At 42.2% G+C, this 17962-nt stretch overlaps 1 protein-coding gene across 1 annotated transcript in view; it reads right to left on the bottom strand.

Moving 5' to 3' along the window:
* Window positions 1-1516: 1516 nt before the first annotated feature.
* The window catches only part of LOC115164436 (LIM domain kinase 2), a 34863-nt gene continuing 18417 nt past the window's right edge, over window positions 1517-17962 (bottom strand). The window contains exons 4-16 of the mRNA XM_029716899.1: window positions 14710-14819; window positions 14044-14232; window positions 13500-13605; window positions 12714-12928; window positions 12385-12571; window positions 9779-9865; window positions 8793-8924; window positions 7987-8043; window positions 6312-6377; window positions 5120-5297; window positions 4946-5001; window positions 4598-4755; window positions 1517-4340 (exon numbers count right to left, since the gene is read on the bottom strand). Coding sequence (XP_029572759.1) covers window positions 4136-4340; window positions 4598-4755; window positions 4946-5001; window positions 5120-5297; window positions 6312-6377; window positions 7987-8043; window positions 8793-8924; window positions 9779-9865; window positions 12385-12571; window positions 12714-12928; window positions 13500-13605; window positions 14044-14232; window positions 14710-14819 — 1746 coding nt within the window. The 3' untranslated portion in view covers window positions 1517-4135. The remainder of the gene's footprint in view (window positions 4341-4597; window positions 4756-4945; window positions 5002-5119; window positions 5298-6311; window positions 6378-7986; window positions 8044-8792; window positions 8925-9778; window positions 9866-12384; window positions 12572-12713; window positions 12929-13499; window positions 13606-14043; window positions 14233-14709; window positions 14820-17962) is intronic.

Genomic DNA, 17962 nt, shown 5'->3' with positions numbered 1-17962 from the left:
GACGGGCAGCGATCGGTTGAAGAGCATGCATTTAGTTTTACTTGCATTTAAGAGCAGTTGGAGGCCACTGAAGGAGTGTTGTATGGCATTGAAGCTCGTCTGGAGGTTAGTTAACAGTGTCCAAAGAAGGGCCAGAAGTATACAGAATGGTGTCGTCTACGTAGAGGTGGATCAGAGAATCACCAGCAGCAAGAGCGACATCATTGATGTATACAGAGAAGAGTCGCCCCGAGAATTGAACCTTGTGGCACCCCCATAGAGACTGCCAGAGGTCCAGACAACAGGCCCTCTGATTTGACACACTGAACTCTATCTGAGAAGTAGTTGGTGAACCAGGAGAGGCAGTCATTTGAGAAACCAAGGCTGTTGAGTCTGCCGATAAGAATGCAGTGATTGACCGAGTCGAAAGCCTTGGCCAGGTCGATGAAGACGGCTGCACGGTATTGTCTTTTGTCGATGGCGGTTATATCGTTTAGGACCTTGAGCTTGGCTGAGGTGCACCCATGACCAGCTCGGAAACCAGATTGCATAGCGGAGAAGGTACGGTGGGATTCGAAATGGTCGGTGATCTGTTTGTTAACTTGGCTTTTGAAGACTTATGCCTGCCCATAACAAACCCCACCACCACCACTGGGCACTCTGTTCACAACGTTGACATCAGCAAACCACTCGCCCACATGACGCCACTGCCTGGAACAGTTGAAACCAGGAATCATCCGTGAAGAGCACATTTCTCCATTGTGCCAGTGACCATCGAAGGTGAGTACTTTCACACTGTTGGTTACAATGCCAAACTGCAGTCTGGTCAAGACTCTGGTGAGGGTGACGACAGTTTGTGCAGAAATTCTTTGGTTGTGCAAAACTGGGTGAAACCAGCTGTACGGGTGGCTGGTCTCAGACCATCCTACAAATGAAGAAGCCGGAGGTCCTGGGCTGGTGTGGTTACATGTGATCTGCGGTTGTGAGGCCGGTTGGACGTACTGCCAAATTCTCCTAAAACATTCAATTCTCTGGCAACAGTGGACATTTCTGCAGTCAGCATGCCAATTGCACACTCCCTCAACTTGAGACATCTGTGGTATTGTGTTGTGCACATTTTAGAGCGGCCTTTTGCCCCCAGCACAAGGTGCACCTGTGTAATGATCATGCTGTTTAATCAGCTTCTTGATATGCAACACCTGTCAGGTGGATGGATTATATTGGCAAAGGACATTTTCACTAACAGGGATGTAAACAAATTTGTGCAAAAACAATCTTTTTGTGCATAGGAAACATTTCTGGGATATTTTATTTCAGCTCATGAAACATGGGATCAACACTTTACATGTTTCTTTTATATTTTTGTTCAGTATATAATGATAGGCTTATTCAACTAAAACAAAATTGCACTTCACCACCTTGTACCACAGAAAATGTTAAACTTGTAAAAACTGTAGGTACAGATCTTTTGTTTTGTCTCATGGGTATCATACCCACGTCTTTAAAAACAATTCAATAATGAGACGGAAGACAGAAATTCAGTTCAAACATTTATATAGAACTTGATCATCTCAACACATACATCCCCCATGATGCTCTGCGGCACAATCCCAATTCACCACAATTCTCTCAATTTAAAATGTAATTTAGCTGAAACCTGCTATTCCTGTTAAGAGAATGAGTCATGCTCACTGGGAATGAAATTAGACTGAGACCCAAAGTAACACTACCACCCTCTAGTGGTCATCTACCTCCATTTACAAGGGGAGGGTAGGATTTCGGTGTGTGCCACTGAAGTAAATAATGTTTGTAAAGTTAGCACTATAGGCAAAAAAAGAGAAAAAAAAGGTATTGTTTAATTCGTTAAATTCATTCAACACTATGGTGATATAAATGATAGTGGTTACAATTTGTACAAGTCAGTACCATAGAAAGATTATGCTAGCAAACAAACCCAAAGTTTTTATTAAATCTTCATATTGTACAAAATGTCTAAACAAAATATATAAACCCTCGATTCTCAGATTCATATATACATTTCTTACAGCAAACTTCACAAAAACAAATAAATCCAGTTTTTTTATTTATACAAGTCACTTTTTTAGTTAGTTGTACAATGCCTTTGAGAGCAGAGCTCCATTTACTACACATGTTCAGTGTCTAAACAGCAGCTGAGATTCTGAAGCACATACAGAGCTGTGTTGAGTAGTCATTAAAGCCAAGTGCAGTCCAAATTCTGTTTTTAAATAATTGTACAACAGCTGCTGAAATGAACACAGTAAATGTGATTTTATTTTATCAATATTATTTCCTGATAGTTGCTGGTTGAAAATACAATCTACACAGAACCTTCTAATCAACAGGTTTGCATGGGTGAGAGTTTCAGCTTTCCATGGTGACGTCATGCAGTAAATTGGTTAAATGAGTTCCAAACCTCTGCCAATAACAGCTAGTTTTCCTCTCCCCACACAGACCACTCCCAGACAGTCCTAGCAAAATTCTTGCTTGAGAAATAGTTTTGCTAAAAAGCTAGCCAATTTTAATGGAATTATATTACAGTAAGGTACTTAATTGTTACCTAGAAATGATTTGATATTGATATAAAACGGCTGCATTGGGCCTTTAACAACAAGCACCAGGTACCGGTCTGGTTCTGAAAGTGTGCTAGCTTAGCTACATGTGAAAACAACAGTATTCATTTCATTCTATAAACTCCAAATCAGTCAATAGCTCTAAATCCCCAAATCACATTTCAATTTAAATCTGTCCATGACTGCACATGAACAGATAAACAAATTAATATGTAGTTAATAAAGTGGAATGAAAACATTTAGTTAATGGTAAGAAAATCTATACACTACCATTACCACCCTCTACAGTAACTTGAAGTCAGTAGATGCCCCATAAACCCTCCACTGACAAAGGCATCAGCATGCTTTAGCTTGGCTGGTGGCTAGCCGAAGTCAGCTAGGCAAACCGAGTAAGTGTACTCGCATAGTCCCTTAAAAGACCTTCTCTTGAAAAACAAGTAAAAAGCGGCAATAGTACTGTTTGTCCATTTTGAGACGCCGTAGCCAGTATACACTTCATCAAAATAGTCAGAATGAATCTAAGATAACTCAAGAAATCTGTCATTCATTTTGATGTTTTTGCTTAGGAGATCTTAGTTGCACAATTTTACATCTAACTAAGATGTTTGGAGCAGTATTTCTTAATGACAAAATTTGCATGAAAACGTGTCGTCTCTCATTGAATGACAAAGACTTTATTGAAGAATCCCTACATTTGACCAATCACATCCGAACACCTGAAAAAACCCTCACCGAAGTGCAAAACAAAAACGTCACAAAATGTCATAATATATATATGCACAAACTCTTCCGAAATGTTTTGGCTGGAAAGCATGCGGACGCCTTAAGACTAAAGGATGAGTGCACATGATTACACTTAACGGTTGTAGAGTGGCTCTGATCCCATCAGTGAAGCTTGAAAGTTCTCTCTAAGATCAAGGACCTCAGAGTCACACCTCAATGTGAGCACTGTTCGACAACGATTTTTCTGGTCGGTGAGCTCATAACATTAAATTTGACACAGCTCCACATATTTTTCTCTGACTGATGTGACTTGGCCTCCTCAGAGAGAGTGTTCGTTTTGTCCTTAGACGTGTCCTCCTGCTGGTTAACAAACTTCACTCCAAACGCCCTGCCTTGCGTTAACTCTGAGCCAGTCATCAATCGAGCCAGTCATCTATCAAGCCAGTCTGTCACACATCTCTGTTGCTGCCTGCCTGCTGAAGGAGTCTTTTCATGGGCTGGGTCTCATCTCTACATTCCACACTCAGCAAACTTCAACTTCAGACCAACCCCAAAAAAAAACAACCCAGTGAAAAACAACAGCTTTCACGTGGGGATTGATATTAAATGCTGTGGAGAGATTACTCTCAATATGATTCCTCCTTTTATAGAGACAGTCAACCACATAACATGTTTTGGTAGTATGGTAAAAATAGATGTGTACCCTGAATGTCCTGGTGTTTGCATTTGGGGGTTTGGTCCAGTTAGCTCAGGGTATCCAGTTCCCAGATGGCACGAGTTAGGTCTGTCTTCCCCACTCCTCATCCAGTGCAGCAGTCTAGACGGTGGTTCTGGAAGGTGGGCTAGGTGCTGTTGTCAGCCAGGCTGGGATCCTCAGCGGGGGCTGGCGTTGGGGGTGTGGACTGGGACGGAGAGGAGCCGTCTTTGGGGGGGTGGAGTTGACACAGTCTCTGGTGCAGCTCTTCCAGTTCGGCTGGCAGAGGGATGCCCATCTCCTGGTTGAGGTACAGGGCTTCGAAACAGTCCTCCAGCTTCTGGGAGGCAGGCCTGGGGAGGGAGTGGGGGGAGACACAGGGGGGGTTGGAGGTTACAACCAGGAATGTAGCTAGGCAGGCAGGTCAGGATGAGGGAGTGTCCCTGGGAAGGCAGCCTGAGCCTTTGAGCCTTCAATTACAGAATGTTTTGTAAACATGCCTACTATGGCTGTTGTCACTAGCATAGAAATATAATCTAGATAATACAACAGATTCAACTGTAATACATTACTCAGCGTCAAAAGCCATGAGATACTGTATAAAACTCACCGGTTTTCGGGGATGAGGTCACAACAAGCCACAGCCAATGCAAAGAAAGCTTGTGGGCAGTCATCAGGGAGGAACTTCTCCATGAACTTGTCTACATTGAGGCCAAAGTCATAGGTCCTTGGAAGGCACTCTGGGTCGGCATTCACCTGCCCAATAATCTACAACAGAGAGAGTTAAGAATGGATCCACACTCCAGATTACAGTATCTGACTAACACTGTGGACAAATGATACTGAAGCTATATTAGCCTAACTTCGAAGCACAAAATGTATCCTTCAATTCAACATACAGCTTCATAGCATAATACTGTCAAAATAAAAAGCAAGACTTTAAAAATGGCATTATTACCTCACAAAGCACAATTCCAAAGGAGAAAATGTCCACCTTTTCATCATAGCGTTTACCTGAGGATGATAAAATGGAAAGTTAATTAACAGACCAGCATAGAGCGAATAAAGACGTGTTGAAGTGACTGATCCGTGTGATCCACAGCTCCAAGCTGGGTCCTCCTGCTCTGCTCACCGTTCAGCATCTCTGGAGCCATCCAGTAGGGGTTCCCAACCACCGTGTAGCGCTTCTTACGGTCAATACGCCTGAACACTCTCTTCTTATTGGCCACTTTCTCAGGGGGAGGGTGCTTGACCTTCTCCTCCACCATGAGCCGGGATAGGCCGAAGTCTGCCACCACCACTGTGTTGTCCTGAGGGAGGACAGGGGTTAGAAGTCAGAGGTCAAGAGCATATGAAGTGGCAATGTAATAGTGGTAGGTGTTTTGTTCATACCTCAATCAATATGGGTCAACAACAAAATATAAGATTCTTCAATGGATTTTGCTTGTTGTGTGTAAAGTCATTGACAAATCCCCCCCAAAATATCAATGCAATATGACCAGAAATGTGTATCAAATTTAAACAATGAGTTGTCTTCCAGTATATAACGACACTGAACAGACAATTATACAGATGCCACCTCAATGGAAATAACAGACAAGACTCATTACACCTCCTTGAGTGTTGCCATACAGTGAAAGATCTGTGAAGATCTATATAAGCCTGTACTTTACTACTTACACAACATGTTGTTGTAAATTGTGTTCGGCTGCTACAATAGAACCTAGCTCTACCGGACCCTGGCCTGTATCGACAAGACTGCCCTGGCTCAGTAACAGACTCCTGTCACAACAACACAACATGCTCTAGAACACCCTGCCCCCAGGCTCATCTGAAACAATAACCTACAGTACGCCCAAGGTGCATCTAGCTTTAACTGTTTAGGAGCTAAACACTTTGGTATAAGAGAGAAACAATGACTTCATGATTCATTTGAGCTAATGAGGCTGGATTAGTATCTTTATGGTGTTTCTGTAAATTAAAATCAGGAAATTTGAAAGGGATCTCTGCTCCTCGATTTTCTCCTCTACCTATATATCTCTGAGTTTGTGTAACAGTATAGCTTCCGTCCCTCTCCTCGCCCCAACCTGGGATCGAACCAGGGACCCTCTGCACACATCGACAACAGCCACCCTCGAAACATCGTTACCCATCTCATCGCTCCACAAAAGCCGCGGCCTTTGCAGGGCAACAACTACTTCAGGTCTCAGAGCGAGTGACGTCACCCGATTGAAACGCTATTAGCGTGCACCACCGCTAACTAACTAGCCATTTCACATCGGTTACATTTGCATACAATGTACAATTCAGGACAGGTCACCTACCAGTTTCACCAGGCAGTTGTGAGAGTTAAGATCTCTATGGATGATGCTCATTGAATGCAAGTAGGCCTGAAATAAAGGAGTCAAACAAACCAATCATCGACAAGGGGAAGCAAACACGCCATATTAGAGACAGAAACCTCATCATTTGACAATTCCTTAAGTGGGAAACTATAAATATGTTTTTGTTGCCCCACATAGTTGTGTTTCTGTGGTGGAACTGTGGAAAAGGGAATTAGGATTACTGTCAGCATTGAGCTGGTCTCCAGGGAAACATGCATTAAAATAACATCCAATTCATCAGAAATACAGTGTAGACATTGTTAATGTTGTAAATGACTATTGTCGCTGGAAACAGCTGATTTTTAATGGAATATCTACATAGGTGTACAGAGGCCCATTATCAGCAACCATCACTCCTGTGTTCCAATGGCACATTGTGTAAACTAATCCCGGTTTATAATTTTAAAAAGGCTAATTGATCAAAAACAATGACATTTCTGATTGACCCCAAACTTTTGAAGGTAATGTACAGTATTTTGCAACAAAACATGATTATTTGTCTCTGAAACGAAACCGTCAAGGGCTAGATTTCAAACAAATACAGTGCCTTCAGAAAGTAGTCACACCCCTTGACCTTTTTCACATTTTGTTGAAATGCAGCCTGAATTTAAAATGTATTAAATTGAAATGTTGCGTCACTGGCCTACACACACACAAACACCCTATGTCATATGGAATTATGTTAAGACATTCTTTTATAAAAAAGAAATAAAAAGCTAAAAGTATTCAACCCATTTGTTACGGCAAGCCAAAATAAGTTCAGGAGTAAACATTTGCTTAACAAGTCACATGGACTCACTATGTGCAACAATAGTGTTTAAAAAGATTTTCTAATGACTACCTGATCTCTGTACCCCACACAATTATCTGTAAGGTCCCTCAGTCGAGCAGTGAATTTCAAACACAGATTCAACCACAAAGACCAGGGAGGTTTTTCAATGCCTCACAAAGAAGGGCGCCTATTGGTAGATGGGTAACAATAAAAAGCAAACATTACATATCCCTTTGAGCATGGTGACGTTTTTAATTACACGTTGGGTGGTGTATAAATACACCCAGTCACAACAAATATACAGGCATCCTTCCTAACTCAGTTGCCGGAGAGGAAGGAAAACGCTCAAGGATTTCACCATGAGGCCAATGGTGACTTAAAAAACAGTTACAGAGTTTAAGGACTGTGATCAGAGAAAACTGAGGCTGGATCAACAGCATTGTAGTTACTCCACAATACTATCCTAAATGACAGAGTGAAAAGAAGGAAGCCTGTAGAACAGGGACCATCAACTAGATTCAGCCACGGGCCAAGGGCGTGTGAATACTTATGTAAATGAGATATTTCTTACAATAAATTTGCCATGTCTGGGGGGGGGGGAGGACATGACGACGACTACACTTTCATAACTTCTTTAAACAAAAGCTAGTTTACAAACATTTCTGTAAATGGATATATAGCATTTTGGAATGAAACGCTTCAAGTACTGTACCTTTAAATGCATTGTGTTAAACTACCACCATACATATTGGAGGCTAATCCAGCTGAACAAAAAGCAGCCAGTGTCTATATGGACAGTGTTTTACCGCCAATGGTAAATATCCCTGGAAGGCGCCAACTCACCATTCCAGAAGCAATACCTTTAGCGAAGCTGACCCTCTGCTCCCATGGAAACTGGTCCTATAACAACCCAGAGAAGAAAGAACTAAATGAATAGGTCTGTTGGTTGACATGCCAGCCAGCCCACCACTGAGCCAACAGCCTTTATCTGAGGTCAAGCGAGTCCCAGTCCCACACAGCACAGACCCTTAAAGGATACGTTTGATTTTTTTACAACCACATCTACATTTTTTATGTAAATGGTATTTTAGGGTCCAAACACCTTTTTTTTGCAATAGTTTTTGAGAAACTTACCCCAAACAGTGACTCACTTCCTCACCCTCGTTGTGCAGTATGGGGGCCCTGAAATACGTCCTATTAGAAACGGCAAAACTCTCAGTATAGTGATGCAGGTCTTGAGATGTTGTATGGAGTATAATGTTGCGGATACACAATTTCATGTGAATAACATCTAAAAGACCCACATCAATATACTGAGAGCTTTGCTGTTTCCAAAAAGGACGTATTTGAGTGTTTTTGGAGCCCATGTTAATTTTGTTACGGGCCCCTATACTGCACAACAAGAATGAGGAAGTGATTCGCTGTTTGGGGTAAGTAAATTAAAAAAATTTTAAAAAGTGAAATCACCAAAAAGGTGTCTTGACCCTTCTAGAACATTCCCTTTACATAAAACATTTAGATTTGGTTGTAAAAGATTATTTCTCCTTTAAGGAAACACTAACAGCAGACCCAAGGCCAACATGAATGCTATTTTGGAGCAGTGGGAGAGGATAGAGAGAGTGAAGGGAATTTAACTAGTTGAAACACACCATGTCTCTAATGAAATCCTTCAGTGTGCCTCCCTCGATAAACTCCGTTATTAAATTCAGCCTCTTGTCCTTATATAGCACACCGATGAACTTCAACACGTGGGGATGTTCCAGACTCCTCATCACTTTGACCTGGAGAGAGAGAGAAAGAAGTATGTTTTCAAGATATGCAACTTTCAAAATACAGAAATCCTCCCCATGACACATTTTGCATGATGCAAAATGCATCATACAGTGAGGATTTCTGTATTTTGAAAGTTACACATCTTGAAAACTTGATTGCTGACAAGCAAAACATTTTGGGACCATGTCAACAATGTACTAATGAAACAAATACCAAAGTTTTCCTTTAAAGCCTCCACCATGCAGTCTTTGCAATTTTATTTTCAAATCATCACTGTATGTCTATTAAATCACTGTGTGTTTATTTAATGAATACAACTCCAAAATATTTTTTCTTCATTTATTTCCCTGAGCCTCCTTTGGCCCTTGAAATGCTCAGTCTGATCATGTGGGCAACAGGAAAGAAATGTGAAGATATTTACATACACATCCCTGATTGGCCGATAGGATGGTCTAGAGCCCACCTCCTTACCCATATGTACAGGCATTTGGTCTATTATAAGCAGATCAAATTGTGACATGTGGGTCAAAAGTTCCATCCCACCAGAACATAATGAAATTGCTATTTTTTTCTTCTTCCAAACAGCTCTTACACAAGGGCATTATCATAATTTTCACAATTACATTGCGTTTATCACCACAGAAATCAGTTTCCACATTGGAGATATTTTCTCTTTGCAAATTTTTATTTTTAAATCACAAGCTTATTTTTTCCCTCTGAAGACTGGAGCAAATGCATACAAAAATAATAAGGTTGGCTTAAAGGAATCCATCCATGAAGCAAATACAGGGACAATTGGCAAGCTCTCATTTGTGGGTATAATAAATCACAGCCCAATGTATAACCAGATTAGTCTACTGACCTCCTTTAGAAAGGTCTTCTGGGTCTCCTCATCACAGCGAATCAGCTCCTTCATCACCATCACCTCACCAGTGGCTTTGTGGGTCACCTGTCAAAATGGAGAAAAACAAAACACTGACATTGTGTAGATGTGGAGGCATGGAGTGGATGTGAGAGATTTATTTGTTTGGATCCCTATTAGCTTTTGCAGAAGCAGCAGTTACTCCTAGGGTCCACAAAAAAATCGAAACATGACGATAAAACACACTGACAGACAAGGACATTCACACAAATTTAAAATACAATGATATACAAACAATGCAACAAAAAAATACAACACAAAATGTGTGTTAAGAGTATGTGTAGAATAAGGCTGTAATGTAACAAAATGTGGAAAAAGTCAAGGGGTCTGAATACTTTCTGAATGCACTGTATCGGCTGTTAGAAAAGCTTCTGATGGAGAACACTCTCTGGGTTCTATTAGATTACATAACTCTCCAACCATGGGATGGCAGGTAAAGCCATAGCAAGTGAGTTTCTTCATTAACAATTTATGATCATTAACATCAAAGGCTGCACTGAAATCTAACAGAGCTCCAACTACCAATTTCTTTTAACTAGGGCTGACCCCATGTAGTCGACTGGTCGATTGTTTGGTCGATAGGCTGTCGATTGAGATTTTTTTAGTCGAGCAGTCACAAAAAAACTAAATCATGGCACACCCATCTCAGTGGATGAATCCATTGCGGAGGCCACGGGAATGGAATGGTCCATCACTAAGACAGGCATCGGCAACATAAGGCATGCGTGGGTATTTATTTGCCTTGGCACACCAAGTAAATTTAGAAAATAAGTGAAATTGCATTGGTTTTCCATAATTGGCTACTCCTTTGAACATGACACCGTTTGTGAGAGTATTCCTTCAGCCTAGAGTATGTGTGAAGATAATGTGTCTTGGGTAGGCCTATAATTTAAAATGTTGAGTCAAGAAGGGGAGTGTGGCTTAGATGCGCAAGGCGCGTCTCTCTCCAGATTGAACTATTCCGCCAATTCATGTACATTCAATGTTTCATAACTTGTTTGCGTCTATCAATTCACCATTACACATAACACCAGTAGTACATTTACCGTCAATTCCCATCATTTCTAATCTACAATGTTTGGTTACGGTAATTTCTGTTAATGCATTCAATATATTATTATTACAGTCGTTTACCGTTCTCATTGTCGGAGTGGACACCTTGTTTGCAGAGCTAACAATCTATGCTACACTTGCGAGACAGAAGTTTTGGTTTATTTCATTCTATTTACGAGTTTTGTCAATTGTATTCATTGTATTTTGTTTGGAGCACTCCTGTCAATGTTGAGTAAGGACACACACCTGATTATGCAGAAGGCCTATAGGCTACCTAGCCTGCGCGTAAAATGTACCCATCTGGGGATTTCTGATTCTCAACTCACTACCATTAAAGTATGTTTTTCTACACCTCAAACAGCAAGTAAACAAAGTCTATTTTACATCAATTTAGAATGACAATAGTTCCTCAATTTATTTGAAAAATCTTTCCAGCTCTCTCCCTTTCAATCACCGACAAGCCTCAGCGTGAAAGGGAGAAATGTCATGCTCTGACCCAGTGGAAACTTCATAAAATACCTGATTACTTCTTATACGTTGTGCAAATACTGCTCTCTGTCCAGAGGTCTCTGGCGTGGGAAACGGAGTACCCAGAATAGTTTATACAATGTTGGAAGTTTGCTAGCGCGAGCTGCCAGGCCATACCCAGGTGATAGCCGATACCATGTTTCACTTTCATTGCAGACAGACAGGCAGAGTAGAGAGATTAATGCGATTGAAGAACATGAACAAACCTGCATGCGTAGCCAATTTGATTTATTGGCTATTTATATCAGGATATTTTCTACCTGCAACATTAATATTGTTTTTTTTTTAAATGATAAAAACACGTTATTATAACTGAAATTAAACGGTTCCATGAAAATGAGCATATGAAAATCATAACTGGCACGCAGATCAGAAAAAATTGTGAGGGGGGGGCTCTTGATCTCTGGCTCCCTCAAGTAATTTGTGTCTTAATCATTTCATCAAACAGTGTGCTTAAAGCATCAGACAAGTGCAGTGCATAGTTGATTTTATTAAAACACACAGGGTGTGAATGTATGGAAAAATACACATTTAAAAATGTAGACCAATCGATTGGGTCGAAAGAACAGACAACTCTCAATTGACCAATACTTTTTTTTAGGTCGGGACAGCTTTACTTTTAACCAATCAGCTGTTATCAGAGTCAGTGCAGTACACGTTGAGTGCCCTTCTCTATAAGCATGCTGAAATTCAGTAAAACTTGTTCTCTGAAAAATAGCATTGTATTTGGTCAAACAATTCTCTCCATCAGTTTACTAAGAACAGGCAGCCAACTGATTGGGTGGCTGTTGGAGGCAGCAAGGGGTGCTTTACTATTTTTAGGCAGTGGAATTACTTTAGCTTCCTTCTACGCCTGTGGACACATGCACTCCTTTAGGCTTTGGTTAAAGTTATAGCAAATAGGTATGGAAATACAGATTGAGATGTGTGTGGAAAAGATGTTGATTTTTGGGTGAAAAACTGACCTTGATAGCCTGGCCAAAGAAGCCCTTGCCCAGCACCTCTCCATGGATGAGGTCACAGGGGCGGAAGATGCGATGAGAGCAGCTGCTGGAGGAGCGCAGGGATTCAGAGCGCCCGATATCCCGGGTCAATATAGGGTGTTCCTTAGGGGAGGCTGGCCCAGGGGACTTACAGATGCTGTTGCTACGCCTTCCATTAACGGAGCGGAACAAAGGTCAGTAAGACATTGACCAGGTTCTACTGCAACAAATTATAAATAACTTTGTATCTCTCAATTTTTACCCCAATGCTTAGACTCTCTCTCTCCCAAGGTTGGCTGGTTAAGCTGTACCTTAGAGACCTCCTCTTTAGGGTGGCATCATCCACCAGATCTGTCCTCTCCAGGACACTGTCAGAGGGCGAAGACAGGCGCATTCGCGAGGTGGCAGGGACCCCCAAGCGGTTGTGCGAGGACCCCAGTCTGAGCCTGTCCAACCGCTGCCTGACTGGATCATACTCTATGAGCAGATGCAGCGTCTGACTGGTCCGATGAATGAGGTCCTCCACCTGAAACACAAATCAATCAAAATACATAATCTGCTAGGCCAAAGTCCTCTCTGACATAGTAACATGAGCAAGCAATACTAATGAGAGAGGTATTGGTATAAGGCCTATAGAACACGGGATGGAATTAGAACTTGGCAGGGTTCCAATGAGAAAAGGATCCTGATTCCTGACAACGCGAAGAGCTATCAAATTGACTTATACTACATGACTTGAATGAAGCCAAATCATTTTAATTGGAATGGACCTTGTTGCAAACAGGAAAGGTGGGAACTAAAATGTAATTAGTGAATGCACCATTGGAATGAACATGGTTGAGTGAGGTGTGTGGTGAGATTGTGTGTTGGAGTCCTTTCAGATGCCATCCTCTCCCAGCTAAAGAATGTTTAAATGAAGGCAGAATGAATGGAATGCAAAGATCACATGTTCCGAAATCTATTTTAGAGTAACAGTAACAAATACTTACGTAATAGTCACATTTTATAAAACACCACTGGGTTACAACTGAATAGTCTGAATAGTTTCAATGCTTTATTATTCAGTGTATTGTCAAAAGCTGGATCATGCAACTCACCTCTTCCTCCATCAATGTCCCCACTGGAAGACCGTTGATCTCCAGGATCCTGTCGCCAACATGGATGGCATTCCGAACTTCCGGGCTGATATGCATTCCTCTGACCCTGAGAGAAATACAGCATATAGACATGTCAGTCTGGAGCACCAGTATCAGAATGAACCATGACTCCATATAGGTCTGTCAAAGGAGAGCTGGTTCTGTTGACCAATCAGCAGTGAGCACCTGGACAATACAGAGGTAGGTGTGTCCGTCTGTCCGCAACATCTAGTACATCTATCAGCTAATGAGAGACTCCTTTGCCTGACATGGATCAAGACTATAATAAAACACCAAAGTAAAGAGATGTGGGATTTAACTATTAAATCCAGATTACATAATCTTATTGGTAATGTACACACATCTGTACCAAGGACTAATGCCCTGTTATTTCAGCAACCCTATAATCAGTTACAGAACACATGACTCACCCTGTCCCACTCAGACCTGCATAGTCAAGGATGTACAGATTCACTAGTTGTGAGTGACAGTTAAGTCCACTCACTCTTTGACTTGAACGCTAGCGGAGCCGCTGGCAACGTCTCTTAGGACAGAGACAGAGAAGCCCCTCTTGCTGTTGGTGGCAGAGGGCATGGAGATGAGGGTGACCGTGTGGGGCAGAGAGTCCAGGGCCGAGTCGGCCGAACGCTTCTCCAACACGGGCGCCAGGACTACCTGCTTATAGCACTTCCCACTACACCGAGAGGAGAGAGGAGAGAAGGAATAAGGGCTATTGTTGTGGATAATTATGTTTTTTAAGTTCTTACCAGATCTTAAAAGTATTCAAAAGTGTTCATCAGTGTTTAAACATCAAAGTATTCTACTTTCTTTCCAACTTCCTTTACCTACATCTGAGTACTTTTCTGCAAAATAATTTCCCTTTGGGGAACAATAACGTTTTATTGGAGAAAAATATGAAGAGAAGGAGAGAGCAGGAAGGAGGGGTATGGAGAGAGTCAGACAGTAGAGGGGACTCAGGTGTGACAGACGCACCAGATTCCTAAAGGATCAATCAGAAAGAGTGATGTTGACCGTTTGCAATAACAATCATCACATTCCCTAGTTGCCTCTATCAACATCTGACTTAACACCATACTTACAAACAGAATTCAGAATCTAAACAAATAAAACCAACAACTCTGTGAGCAGTAGATAGTAAAACAACCCTCACCAGTACAGCTTGGATCGCTCCACCAAGGCGTAGGTGTCTCTGTCCTCGATGACCACCTTGCAGCTCAGACATACAAAGCATTCTGGGTGATACTTGTGTTCTCCAGCCACCTGGAAGAACAGATACAGGTGAGTTTGTCTCCTGGCTTTGATCTTCCCCATGGTGTTCCGGGTCCAAGCAGAGAATTCAACAGGGTGAACCTGCTGAGCTGTGTTGTACACGGTGGTGTTCTGTATTGTCCCGTGTTGTGTGCTAGATGGTGTTGTGTGTGCTGTCCTCTCTTTGTGGCAGTAACACAGTCAGTAACAGCTGCTCCACTCTCAGCCTGTCTGGAATCTGCTATGATGTCATCTACCTCCCAGCTCCCAAGCCCTGCCTTTTCCAATCACAGCACACCTCTTGCTGACACTCACCTCACACCATCACTAACTTTCCTCACACCCTCGCTTACTCATTCCCCCAATCTGTTGGTCCTGCGCTCATGCTAAATTAAACAACATCCACCATGGCGGTGAATTGCCAGGGACCACACCTTATCACGATACTGGAGTAAAGATACAATATGTATTGTGCTTCTATACGTGTCACAATTGATCATGATTCCATATGTATTGCGATTCGATACAGCGATTGAATTGCGATTCAATGTTCCAAACATATTGTTCACTATACTGTATATCTCTGCTGCAGAGGGACAATCGAGAGTCATAATAAAAACGAGTTTTGATCATGAAAATAAATAAAGTGCTGAAAACATGTTAGCTCAGCATTTAAGAAGATTGAGGCCAAGCTATAGGAGGATAAATACTGAACTTTTAGCGCAGGTACAGCCGACTAGCTAACGTCAACTACCTTTTGAGGGGAGAATCAATATATCGTCAAAAATAAATTGCAGAAGACTACTGTATTGATTTTTTACCCGATCCCCAGTATCCACCCCTAAAACAAGGGACACGTACAAACAGGGCCTGTGCCATAGCAGAGGTTCCTGCAGTTATACAGTGCATTCAGAAAGTATTCAGACCCCTTGACTTTTTCTACATTTTGCTACGTTACGGCCTTATTTCTAAAACTGATTAAATAAAACATCCTCAATCTACACACAACACCCCATAATGACAAAGCACAAACAGGTTTTTAGAAATCTTTGCAAATGTATTACAAATAACAGAAATACCTTATTTACATAAGTATTCAGACCCTTTGCTATGAGACTCGAAATTGAGTTCAGGTGCATCCTGTTTCCATTGATCATCCTTGAGCTGTTTCTACAACTTGGTGTCCACCTGGGGTAAATTCAATTGATTGGACATGATTTGGAAAGGCACACATCTGTCTATATAAGGCCCCACAGTTGACAGTGCACGTCAGAGCAAAAACCAAACTATGAGGTCGAAGGAATTGTCCATAGTGCTCCGAGACAGGAATGTGTCGAGGCACAGATCTGGGAAGGGTATCAAAAAAATGTCTGCAGCATTGAAGGTCCCCAAGAACACAGTGATCTCCATCATTCTTAAATGGAAGAAGTTTGGAACCACCAAGACTCTTCCTAGAGCTGGCTGCCGGCCAAACTGAGCAATCGGGGGAGAAGGGCCTTGGTCAGGGAGGTGACCATGAACCCGATGGTCACTCTGACAGAGCTCCAGAGTTCCTCTGTGGAGATGGGAGAACCTTCCAGAAGGACAACCATCTCTGCAGCACTCCACCAAGCAGGCCTTTATGGTATAGTTTACAGACGGAAGCCACTCCTCAGTAAAAGGCACATGAAAGCCCGCTTGGAGTTTGCCAAAAGGCACCTAAAGGACTCAGACCATGAGAAAGAAGATTATCTGGTCTGATTAAACCAAGATGGAACTATTTCACCAGAATGGTGGTGGCAGCCTCATGCTGTGGGGATGTTTTTCGGAGGCAGGGACTGGGAGACTTGTCAGGATCGAGGGAAGGATGAACGGTGCAAAATACAGATAGATCCTTGATGAAAACCTGCTCCGGAGTGCTCAGGACCTCAGACTGGGGCGAAGGTTCACCTTCCAACAGGAAAATGACCCAAAACACAGCCAAGACAATGCAGGAGTTGCTTCGGGACAAGTCTCAATGTCCATGAGTGGCCAGCCAGAGCGCGGACTTGAAGCCCATCGAACATCTCTGGAGAGACCTGAAAATAGCTGTGCAGTGACGCCCCCCATCCTACCTGAGAGCTTGAGAGGATCTGCAGAAGAATGGGAGAAACTCCCCAAATACAGGTGTGCCAAGCTTAGGGTCATACCCAAGAAGACTTGAGGCTGTAAACGCTGCCAAAGGTTCTTCAACAAAGTACTGAGTAAAGGATCTGAACATTTATGTAAATGTCCGTTTTTTTAAAATTTTTAATACATTTACAAACATTTCTAAAAACCTGTTTTTGCTTTTCCATTATGGGGTATTTTGTGTAGATTGAGGGGGAAAATAATTGAATCCATATTAGAATAATCCTCCTATGTAACATAACAAAAAAATTGGAAAATGTCAAGGGGCCTGAATACTTTCCGAATGCACTGTAGCGTTTGGCCAGTAACTGAAAGATCGCTCGTTCGAATACCCAAGTCGACAAGGTGAAAAACCGGTTGATGTGCCCTTATGCAAGGCACTTATCCCTAATTTGCTCCAGGGGCACTGTGCTACTATGGCTGACCTTGTAAAACAACACATTTCAATGCACTTTTCTGGTGTATGTGACAATAAAACCTCAACCTCTCCCTCAATTCTTTATTTTTAAGGCTGGGCGGGCAGTTGGAAAACCTAAAGATGAGGCGTGGAGAGTGTGGGGAGATAATCTACAGTATTTAAACTAGTCAGTGTTAACAGACTACAGTTTCATGGGAGTATTAAGACTTGTGCCAAGACGCAAGCTCTTCCCCAGATGAATTCAAACAGGGATAACTTATAAGGAATGTGAAGATATTAATGAAAACCTGTAGTCTTTGAAGTAGGATAACCTTTTCCATTACCCCCCTGCTCTTCATTGTAGGCCGCTATGAGTAAGACTGTTGGGAAAGGATATTGTTGCTGTTGCAGGGAGCAGTGAGATTAGGCTGGGTGATGTAAGCCATGTGTGCATCTGTGGCTGTGCCTCCCACCCTCCAGGCTGGAGCATTACCACACTGACCCCAGTCAGAAACAGCCTGAAGGAGCCCCAGCTAGACACACATGGCTGTGTCATAGTCCATAGGTGGCTGTGTGTGTGCAGGCTCTCTCAGAGGGGAGGCTAGGCTAG

This window comes from Salmo trutta, chromosome 27, assembly GCF_901001165.1.
Source record: "Salmo trutta chromosome 27, fSalTru1.1, whole genome shotgun sequence".
Taxonomy (NCBI): Eukaryota; Metazoa; Chordata; class Actinopteri; order Salmoniformes; family Salmonidae; genus Salmo; species Salmo trutta.
The sequence above is the reverse complement of the archived record's forward strand: the minus strand, read 5'-3'. Positions and strand labels throughout refer to the sequence as shown.